Genomic DNA, 12,516 nt, shown 5'->3' on the forward strand with positions numbered 1-12,516 from the left:
TCATTCCCTCAAAAATATTATTCTCTATCTTTTTTGTAATAGGTGACTTTACTCTCAGATTACTTAAGCGCATAGAAAAAATGATTTTGCGTAAATGCGTTTTGTCTATGTTGCGCGTGGGCCAGAGAGTGAAAACGAATAGTGCGCTGACATCCTCTTAAAGGATTATTTTAATTCTATAAGACAATTAACTCACCCTAATACATTTTTATTTGAATTTTTGAGTTCAGTGGAACATTCTTTTTCTAAACATTGTGAAGCCTTAGATGTTTTTGAAAAAGTAATTAGTGATGTGACTAGTAATATTCAAGTAGGTACCTACACCTGCAGTGTACACATAGTTGATGTCATTACGGAAATAATAGTCTATTATATCCAAATGAGGATGAGACAATATTCTTACCAAGAAACTCTTAAAGTTAAAAAAATTTCAAGAGAAAAAAAAAAGTATCAAAATTATACCACACTTAATAATATGTTATACTAAGCCACATGGAAATTCTAGTATAACTTTAAACTTTCTCTTAATGTTTGCATCTATTTTTATTTTGTTATAATATTTGACTATTGTCTTCTAACAATACGACAGTAAGATTATTATTACTTGTTTTATTATACATGCGCAAGATAGACAAAACACATTTGCGTAGAATTGTTTTTTTTTTTCAAATAATTTTCAAGTAAAATAACCTATTACAAAAACGATAGAGAATAATATTTTTGAGGGTATGATATATAGATTTGTCTAAATATTTTAAACATCTTTAAATAAAAAATTTTTATTTTTATTTGATAGTCAAATACAAAGTCAAATAATAATAAAATATTAAACTGTTATTATGTCATACCTTCAAAAATATTATTCTCTATACTTTTTGATTAGGTAATGTTGCTCGTGGGTCTGAAAGAAAACAAATATTGCGCTGCCATCTTCTAAATATGTTATAAAAATACTTAAAAACAACAACTACACTTAAATATTGTCTCTGTATAATTGAGAGATATCGAAGGAGAAGAAAATGTATCAAGTTTATAATAAGTGTATAAATAATAGGAAAATTAAATTTTAAATACCTAAATATTTTAGAAACAGTGGGATAAAATTATAATATTATAGTTTAATTTATGTATTTTATTTCTGGGAACTAATAATTATGATTGATTTGTAGATGAATTAAATTATTAAAATAAAGGTACTGAAAATTTCTTATTGAGTGATTTAATGTATTTTGTTAGTATTTTGATCCTCAATCCTTATTTAGACACTATAGAAAAAAAATCAAAATCAATTAATTGTAAAATAAATACTATAATATTGTAATTTGTAATATTCATTATGCCTCACCACCACAGTTTTAAATAACTGCATAAAACAAAATTTCTAGTGGGGATTGTCCCACTAACTCTCCCACAATTTTATTATGCAATAACCTTGTTTACAATTAATATTTAAATTTTTACATGACGAAAAAGTTTTAAATTTTGTAAATTCCCGTCTATAACAATATAATGTAATTATTATTATGGTTCTGTGACTACTAGCGCTTTAGTTCATCAAAACACTGTTTTGGGGTCAGAATTCTTATCTCGTCTTCCAACCTGAGTAGATAACCGTGGTTTCAATCAAATTTTTATCAATCCAATATTGATACTAAATATCAAATGCATCTATAATATTTTCTATTAGTAAATAGTGTTTACTATAAAATTAATTTTTTCGTTGAAATCATTTATGGTATACCTACCTACATAATAATATATTTTGTAGGATGCTGTAGGTATACTTATTGTTCAGTTGCACTTTAAAATCACCCTGAAACAGATGATATAAATGAATTTAAATATGGAATAAAGTAAGAAAGTCTGTAATAGCATTCAACAGAATTTGTTTCATAATTTAATTGATGTTTTTGTTGTTTTTTTTTTGTGTAATGCATGCCATTTTTATTTCTGCGACAAATTTTTCTTGTTTTTAAAAATATTATTAAACATTATATGTGTTCGTTCTCTATTATTATTAATTAATATGGTCAATAAATCTTGAATGTGATTTTAATTTTGACTGAGTATGAATCAATAGACTTTACCTGTTAATTTTTTTTTTCGAGCTGAGTATTTAAATATGATATTTAAGGATAGAATAAATTGTGAAGTCGATGTTGCACATGTCACATGTTCGTAAGCTTTTAACGAGTAGTGGTGTTAATTCTGTAATCTGAATTATAGTTACAAGATAGTTTTTCGAGGACTGATATAATGTTGATAAAATTTTTAGCAAAATGCTAATAAATATTGTTTTAGAATATTTGTCACAAATTATTTTTTTAACTCCATTTTCCTTTTCAGGCAATACTGAATACTCACTAAAACTCAAGCCTACAAAAACTGGTTGCCGCCCGGTATTGCTTCTAAACGTGAATGGAGTAAAGTTTATTCATATCCAAGTCATGTTTTACAACAGAAGACAAAATAGAAGTAGCTATACCAATTGCATCTAATATGTTGGTTCCTAGTGGATTAAATCCTAGAAATTATTCTCTTATTGTTTTTGAACTACAGTGGTCGCCGCTTATAATGATCACATCCGTCCGAGAGTATTTTGATCACTATAACCGGAAATCACTATAAGCGGCGACTCAAAAAATATCGAAAAAATAACGAAAATTTTTTTAAATACATATTTTATTTTGTACAAAACATTAAAAATACTGTGCAAAATATCAAAATACATTAGTACATATTAATTAAATTTAAATTTAAAAATTAATATAATAAAATAATATACATTCATACATACGAAATTTAAAACTTAAGTTTTTTTAAAAAAGTCGGTAATTTGATATGTAAATATCAAAATATATATAGTAATTTAAGATGTTTTCCGGACCGTATTTATTCAGAACAGTTGGCCACGTTGTTTCAATCCAATAATCAGCACCACTCGCATCTGCGTCTTGTTTTTCTCCATGAAGTTTTTTGTAAACAATATCGTGGCGGTATTTCCACCTAGTCAACCAATCATCAGTTCATCAACAAAACCAACACCAATTGAAAGTTTTTCGACACCATAAATATCAAATATTATAGATTAGAATACAGGAAGCTTATGGGAATTCTGGGGATACAATGGCGCTCAATTTCACTATTGATTGCCCTTATTTTGTTTTATGTATTTTGATATTTGTGGTAAGATAATTAATTATGATAAGTAATGAATTTAATAAATAACTATTATTAATCTATAGTATTTGGTGTCACTGCTATTATATAATATTATACTATTATAGTGACACACAATAAATAATATTACCTATATACAATTCAGAAACTGTTTAGTGTTTAGTTTATTAAAAAATCCAAAATAATAAAATAGTATGTTAATTACTTTTACAAAAGAACAACTACCTAAACTTTTTGCTAATTTTTAAAGCAATCCCGTTGATCTTATAGGTACTTAATATTATAGTGTTATTAGTGTTAAAATATATAATTATATTGATAGTTTATAATAAATTGTACAATGCATCATTGCCTGTATCTGGATTACTAAAATAAGGTTTGTTTCATGGAGTAATACTTGATTGTTCGCTCATTGTTTTTACAATAATTTAATACAGTTTTATAGGTCTTGTTTTAAAAATGTTAATGATATTGATAGGTAGTTGTGGAAAATCAATAATATAATTATTACAAAATATTGATTATACTGACTAAAAAATATGTACAGTGAGAAATGTATAACATAAAGATTAATATTTATTACAAAATATTATTAAAATACTATAAAAAATGTAGGTACTTACTATATATTTGAAAGTTTTGTTGTTAGTTTATTACAATCATAATCAGTCATAATATTATGTACAAATACAAAATAATAAAAAGAAATAAAACTTATGCATAAGAACATTATAAAATATGTATGAACAATATTTTTATATTTATGATCTATGATATAAAATATGTTAAATGAATAGGTATGTAGATTAGGTATTTAAGTATATAATATAATACAATAAAGGTAAAATAAAAAAATATAAATTATACATATTGATTTACAAATGGACAATTTTATTTAATTTTTAATTTCTTGAATGAAACTTTATTAATACATTTAACAGTTTTTTAAGAATTTGGTTTTACATGCGCGATATACATTAAATAGTTTATTAACAACATCAACAATTTATTTAATTTCTTTTTGAACACCTGTTTTATTTTTTAACAAAAGTGACTATATTTAAATTAAATAAACACGTACATTTTTTGCAAATTCCAATGCGGTTTATAGTGGATATAATAAACTGGCATTTTGATATGATTTCATTTCTATAAGTGTATTTTCCAGGTTGATTTGAGAATTATCCTCTCTTTTGGCAGCTTGCTTATCTACACATTCTTGATGATTCAGTTTACTACACACACATCCAGCTACATAGCCTATTACACAAGCCTAATGATTCTCCATTAGTATATTTTCAATATTCATTGAAGTGAAATGTAAGTTATCATAATATTCATAGTCATTTGTATCACCCATTACTTTTGATTGTATTTTAATTTTTTTTAGATCACTTCATTTATTCAAGAACTGAACTGCATCACATTCAGATTCACAATTTCCACTTTTGGACAGTTCCAATAAACTATTGCACGTGCACATACGGATCGCTGAATGAAATTTTTCAGTGTCAGGTGTGACATTATTACCTTCTTTTGACCTTACTATTGAAAACACTTTTTCTACACAGTCTTGGGTTAATCTTCTTGCTAGTAAAAAATCTATCTTATACTTTTCATTTAATTCGTTAAATTACATTTTCAAAGCACTAATATTTTCTTTCTAACCTACTATGCATTGCGGTAATTTACTAGTTTTATTGTGGACTTAAATATTGCGTATGTATTTTTAATTTTTTCAACTGTTATTATATAAACTTATGAGGAACTTTGTATACAATTTTCAAGTTTTTTGAGCCAAAGAATACAATTGTTTTGACATTTATAGAATAAAATATTAAAAAATTTCAAATGTCGATATATAACTTTAGATGAATGAAAATAATTTGAAAATTTTATCATGTATAGAAACTGATAATATAAATATTTTATGAAAATTTCAAGTACCTACACTTAATATTTTTTGAATAACTAATTAACCAAATAAGAAAATTGTTGTATGAGAATTTATTAATTTCTGGTTGAATATACCCACTGTCTAAATTACAATTCTAGTAATAAATTAATATAACTATCCTGTAATTTTTTTTTTTGCTTAACGTACAAAACTTAAAGACAATCTTGTATGAGACCTTTAAGTCTTAGATATGAATAGAAACATTTTTATGAATTTCTTACTCAAACTAATTTGCCAATTTTCGTGTATTTGATTAATTTTGTCAACATTTTAACTTTGGACGCTCATAAAAAAAATTCCTGTGGATTTACGCTCAACTTTTTTTTTAATTTCCACCAACATCAACTTATGAAGAATGTTGTATTACATTTTCAACTCTTTTGACAGACCGAAAAATGTTGCATCGACAATAGTTTAAAAAAATCTAACAATACTCGACATTTTCTTATGCCTATAAATACCTCAAAAGTATTTCGCAATATTTCTAAACTATTATGGTGCATGTAAATTGCTGTTATAAACATTCAGTGAAAATTTCCTCTACATTCAGTTATTTTTTTTAGAGTTATTAAAACTGCCCCCAAATTGCACACACACACACACACACACACACACACACACACACACACACACACACACACACACACATACACACACACACACACACACACCACACACACACATATTATTTACGCTTAAAACGCCATTGCTTCCACAGTGTTGTTAAAATTATGATGAATAATGAAAAGAAATATATTCACTCCAATAGTTAGGTCTGAAGTCTTTTTCATAGTTTGAGAAGTTAAAATAGATATTATAGTATCATTATGACGGTTGCTTATCGCCAAGGTGAACAATAAATATTTTGATTAAGCCATATCTTAGATAGTAGAAAGGGTAAATCACACACTTCATTATAGTTTTCCAACTAATCAATAAAGAATTTGTTTTTGTTCAATTTTCAAATAATTTGTAACATTTCTAGAATTTATGATTAAATACAAATAATACATATTTGAATATCAAAATACTTAATTAAGTTTACAATTTTAAATCATTTTAGGAATTCAAAATATGGATAATACATATAAAAAAATATATAGTGAAGAAATATCTTCTACTAGTACTGAGGAGGAACCCATGGTAATTGATCGTGAAGAACCAACTACATCTTCAAATTCTTCATCTAAAGAGTTCAAATCTAAGATCTGGGTGAAAGATCTTAGGGAAATGATGGATGCAGATATATACAAAAACTGGATTGTAAATAGATGATTTTTAAAATGTTGTCTTATAACATAAGTTTATAATATTTAAGCGTTCTATAAACCTGTAAAAGAGTTATGCTAATTTATTGTTCATTTCATGTGGTTTTGAAAAATCCATGTTACCTACAAGTAACATGCTTTTTTCTTTTATCAATATTTATAGTATCAAATACAGATGGCTTAGCTTACAAACTAAATTATTGGAGCTATCCACTAATTAATGACTTAGTTGGCCACCGTTTAGGGAATAATTCGGTCGACTATTTTTTTTCTTCAATAATCTGGAAAATGAGACTATACTATTATAGTTATACTAGCTGGTCCCGTGCACTTCGTTTTCCATTAAAAATACCAACTCTATATGAATAATATGTTTTCTTTTATAATATAACGGTTCCCGTAACAACAATTTTAAACCAATAATTATTATTATTATAGCTTTGAAACCCATGGCAACCATTTATAAACAAAAATTTCCATCGGAAATCTCAAAATCCCGGTTTAAGCGCGTCCCGGGGTTGGTCTTCTCCTTTTTTAAATTAGCCTATCTTCTGCCCAGAGATCTAACCTATCTCTGTCCCGTGTACTTTGTTGTCCGGCATCCAATAATTACTATAATAGTTTCAAAACCCATGGCAACCATTTATAAACAAAAATGTCCATAGGAGAGCATCTCCCGGGGTTGGTCCTCTCCCTTTTTAAATTAGCCTATTTTCTTTATATACAAAACATTCCATCGGAAATTTCAAAATAATATATAACTGGTTGCCATGGTAATAAGGACACACATACCGACGGAAATCTCAAAATAATATATATATGGTTGCCATGGTAATATGGACACACACACTGACACACATACATTCATTTATATATATATATAGATTATTACTAACTTCTTTTTTGTTTGTTTAAATTGGAATCATCCTCTTTTTCTAGAAATTGTTTGGATAAAGCCCTTTTTGTAAATTATGAAGTATCTGAATTGAAATTTGAATGAAGAGTTTCCGAGTTATTCAACTTTGTGTACTAAGAATATCAGGTCCGTAATTGGTTTAGAAGATTTGGGGCTATAATAATATGAAAATTATAGCAATTAGTATTATTTTATTACCACTTTAAAGTTTAGAAAAATTATAACAATATTAATATTTTAAAAACGTTTTTGTTGTTATTTTTTTTTAGTGCCAAGGTGAAAATTGTAACATTGCTATAACAACAATTTGCAATAAATGTAAAATGGTGAGATACTGTTCTGATGATTGTCAAGTAAGAATATTTGAATTTATCTGTTAACTAACAATACTGTTGGCTGTTATTGTATAATATTATCAATGTTGCTTTTCTTCTTTTAGCAGCGTGACTGGTTTAAGAAGCATGCATTTGACTGTGATGAACTGCAAAACCAAATTCAGGCACCACCCTAAGATTTACATTACATATATAAATAATTTCAATGTGTTAAATGCGTTATATATGGAAATATTTTTATTATAATTTAAAAAAAAAATAATGGTTTATTCCTTGATATTTCTTATGTTTGTATAATTAATATTATGGTGTTGATTAATGCTATGGTTAACCTAATATGATTAAAAAAAGAGTAAAATAAATGTTTTTGGTTGCACGTTTATATTATTACATAATATGTTGTGTGAATTTTCTTAATTGTGGTTATTACTATAGATACTTTCTTGAATTATTATTATTTTTATGTTAGGTAATTCATTATAAAAAAATGGTTAAGGGCCACTGCCCTGTGGGGTGGAGTAGATCAGTAGTGGTAGAAATTTTTCCATCATTCTTTTGATACTTGGACAGGAGAGTGTATTATTACAGTATTCGATTTGAATGCAATGATCGCATTTAATGAAAAAACATTTTGAGCGGATGAAAGAACATAAATATGTTTTTATAAGTGACTATAAATTGTATGTGTCTCATTCACTTAGTGTAATCATATTCTTCGTGAAATGGAATCTCTTATTTTACAATTTGTATAATATTTCCAATTAATTAAATAATTAATATTCTACTTTTAATAGAATTGAAATAATAACATTGATACAATTACACGAATCTTAAATTGTAGCCATTAATATAACATGTTTTATATTAAACTGATTTAATTTGAAAAAATACTACCAGTTTAAATTAAGGTAAATTTACTATCTATTAAATATATTTATAATTACTCATATTATAAAATTTATTAAGAATTTAAGTTTATATTATTTATTATTAAATTACAATATGTGTCAACACGTCTTCATATTACAAGTATTATTATTTTTTAGCGTTATGTAACGACAGTTACACATAACAAAATAACAAAAGCTGAAAAAGCTAGATTTGTGCAATCAGTGGCGGATTGAGACAATTGATATTAGGAGTGCACATATTAATTCTGACCACCCACCTACATTTTAAACACTACCACTACCACCAAGGGCACCCGCTGGGGGGAGAGAGACCATACGCCCCCCACTATTTTTTGGCCACTAGATGAACAAATCTGGGGGGGGGGGGGTAAGTAAACAATTAATCAGTAAATTATAATATAATACTAATATTATTAGTTATATTATCGAATGGTTTGTAACGTCACAGCATTTTTTGCATTCTTATTATTATTATAACAAACATACCTGTACCCATATTATCAGTCACGAGCGTACCTTATTATTACATTGTTATGATTATCGCGCGCCAATGCAGGAATAACCGCAGTATTATGTAACTACTGTCCCCCGACCCCCACAACCCGCAGTGACCGGTACCTACACGTCGTTGCTCACGGCCGTCGATGCCGTCGGCGCCTACGTCGGGTCCCGCCGCACGACACCGGCAGAGCAAACTGTCACCAAGTCCGATTATTGTACAATTCCCTTTATTATACGACACTGACCTACCCCACTACTTCAACAAGAGCAAGAAGCTCCGTCGCAGGCCAAGCCGGATCGGCCTCTCATCACTCAGTTTTTTGCCTTCAACGGCTTTGATCGTCACCAACTTTCTGCGTTCAAAATCTCACCTGCACGCTGTCAACCACACCACGCGGCATTGTTCACGTTGCTAACCCGTGGGTGCAGGCATCGACCAACACCGACGACCACGAACGACACCTGCTCTCATCATATTATCGACCCCGACGACGAATTACAATGATGGGCTGAACGAACCACGAGGGCCCGGGCGGCGGCCAACAGCTGACCCAGTCAGATTCAACCATGCAGCACAGCGTCAAAAGTCGTAATTTGTTATTTCATCTCCCCTGTTCCCCCCCCCCCCACACAAGCACGTAGGCCACAGATTATACAAAACTCGTGTTTGTATAATCTGTGTGCCAGAGGAGGCGTCGCACGACGCGGGTCCCCAAAATAAATCGTCACCACAAAATAATGTTCCGGCGAATGTCAGCCAAAGCCGTTTTTCCCGGTAACCATGTGAGGGCACACCATGAGAAATATGGTGTGTCGCCTCCTGTGGGCCGAGAAAAGCGTGCCACAACTTCAATTGTCAGCCCAAAATATTATTCTATAACTGCCATGTATCGGCCCGACTTGTTATTTTGCGCTTGCCATGCGTCCAATTTTATTATATAACGTTATTACGTGTCAATTTATTATATTACATTGTATTTGCCAAATTTTATTATTATTTAAATGATACAATCTCACTTATATTAGTTTATTATATTTATTCTAATAGCCAAACTTTAATTATTATTTTTTTTTTTTATTTCTCTTTCCCCCCATAAATCCTCGGCATTCATTTGCCGTTGCGTGTGCAAAGCCTATGAGTTCCACCGACGTGGCCCTCGGGCCACCACGCGGTGCGGCTCATAGGTCACGGCCTAAGTGTTCCCCTTCGGTCGTGGGTGGTTTGTGGTAGCTTAAAAAAAACTACTGGAAGCTCACAGGTTATTATGTGCGTTTTTACATTTGCCCCATAAAGTAAGTTAAGATTGAGGCTGTCGTGAATAATAGAATATAAGTAGGTACGCAATTAAAAATTGATGGGAAAAATGAAAATGAAACAAAATAACAATGAATTAAGGCAAATAAATTTATTCTTAATTATTTTTCACATTAAACAGTTTATATAATTATTGCTATATCAATAAATAATATCCTATTTAAAGTTTAAATTATGTATGTTCATCAGTTTTTTGTGTTCCATACGTACTATAAATTACCTAAATTTTAATAAAATAAGTCTGTATAGTTCCACGTTCTGTTACCGTTACCTACCTATAATAGTAAAATTAAAAACTAAAAAGGTGGGCAAGTGGGTGTCGCTCTGCTGTGCAGTAGGTTACAAGTAGGTCACTGTAATGGATAATGTTAAATTTGAATTCAATGATATAATATCATTAAATAAGAAAAATGATTCTGAGCGAAGACTGTCAGACAGCGTATGATATTACCAAGTATATTTGATGATATTATTGTGAAAACGTAATTTATATATAACCTATTTACGTGGAACCTTGTTTTAAATTGTCAGTCCTTAGCTATAAAAGTTGAATATTTTATAAATTTTCAACTAAAAAATAATTATTCAATTTTAAATTTGATAAATTTTGAAGAAATTCGAACTATAAATGCTTATTAAAAAAAATTGTGCGAATGAATTTTTAATATTTTCCAACTGTTGTTGTAACAATATATCTGGAGTCTTGTATTACATTTTTATGCTTTTTTAACCATCGAATACATTTTTACTGATATTATAGAAAAAAAAACTAAAAATATTGAAAACTAACAATATCCGTAAACAGCTCAAAAAAGAGTCAAAATACTTAGATTTAAAAATAAATTTTTTTATAAATTTATAACTCAAAATAATTTGGAAATTGTCATCATCTTTACGTATTTTGTCAATATTTGAACTTTAATGTTTAAAAAAAAAAAAATTTGGACTGGATTTTTAATTTTTATCATCTGACTTTGAAACAATATAAAAGTAGCCTTCTATTAAATTTTCTAGCGAAAAATGTCTAAAATACTAAGTGGCGCGAGTGTTAGACAAAAACAGAAAATCCCGGGTGGAATCCCCTTAAGAGTATGTCGCACCCGCATTTGATGTCTCCATCTTACACACGTACGACTTAGCAAATTTTCGTTTGCTAGTTTTAATAGGGTGCTGTCATTTTTATCAAAAAATATCATCAATATCTGTGTTCTCTCGTTAGCTTTTTACGATATTTTAATTTTTAAGTGAGTTATCAGAATGTAAAATATAAACATTTGAAAATGATCATTACCCACTTAAAAATTAAAATATCGTAAAAAACCAACGAGAGAACACAGATAACATTGTTACCTAAAAGTTTTATAATAGATCAGATCACTTTAATATCAAAACTGACAGCACCCTATTGAAACTAGCGAACGAAAATGTTCTATGTCATACGTGTGTAAGACGGAGACAACACATGCGGGTTTGACGTCCTCTTAATTTATTTTAATAATAAAATCTATAGACTGTAATAATAAAATCAGGTATAACAATGGACTATAGCAATCTGATTTTATAAGTATATTATATTAATATCATCATAGTCCATAAACATGGTACCTAGTAGTATTAAGTATAAACGAATAACGATAACAGTTTCCCAAAAATGTACTAAAATACACCCACTCCAAATTTTTGGTAGTGCAGTGCACCTCTTGTAATTACGTCCAACCCACATCTGTGTGCAATTGTGTTAATTTTATAAATTCAATTTCACAAAAAGTAAATACATTAAAAATATTGCATAAAATCTCAAATTATAGTTTCTATTTCATGAACTTAGATTTGACTTACACGCTGGGTTGAATTATGTTTAAAAAATGAATTTAAATAATTTGTGTTAAACATATTGTTTATTATTTAAAACAAATAAATCCTATGTCTACAACAGCGAAAAATCAAACTTCCAAGTGAATATTGTGTTTTTAATGGTTTATTATTTTCAAAGTTTACAATTTTTATGAAAATACATTTGAAAACAAAAAAGTCTGGACGAAAAATCTACAACGCGGCCGACCAACCGGCGTATCTCCACTCGCCCCCCATCAACCGAACACATGTCCTCGTATTCTCTACGTTACCGAACAC

The 12,516-nt window shown here is 28.8% G+C and overlaps 1 protein-coding gene across 2 annotated transcripts in view; it reads left to right on the top strand.

The window, feature by feature from the left end:
• The window catches only part of LOC103310204, a 9,345-nt gene extending 1,349 nt beyond the window's left edge, over window positions 1-7,996 (top strand). For both annotated transcript variants that reach the window (XM_016806737.2, XM_029492800.1), the window contains 6 exons: window positions 2,347-2,475; window positions 4,349-4,500; window positions 4,571-4,695; window positions 6,201-6,400; window positions 7,591-7,674; window positions 7,761-7,996. In XM_016806737.2, the coding sequence (XP_016662226.1) occupies window positions 6,212-6,400; window positions 7,591-7,674; window positions 7,761-7,832 (345 nt within the window). In that variant the 5' untranslated portion in view covers window positions 2,347-2,475; window positions 4,349-4,500; window positions 4,571-4,695; window positions 6,201-6,211 and the 3' untranslated portion in view covers window positions 7,833-7,996. The remainder of the gene's footprint in view (window positions 1-2,346; window positions 2,476-4,348; window positions 4,501-4,570; window positions 4,696-6,200; window positions 6,401-7,590; window positions 7,675-7,760) is intronic.
• The last annotated feature ends 4,520 nt before the right edge of the window (window positions 7,997-12,516 follow it).

The sequence above is a fragment of the Acyrthosiphon pisum genome, chromosome X (genome assembly GCF_005508785.2).
Source record: "Acyrthosiphon pisum isolate AL4f chromosome X, pea_aphid_22Mar2018_4r6ur, whole genome shotgun sequence".
Classification (NCBI taxonomy): Eukaryota; Metazoa; Arthropoda; class Insecta; order Hemiptera; family Aphididae; genus Acyrthosiphon; species Acyrthosiphon pisum.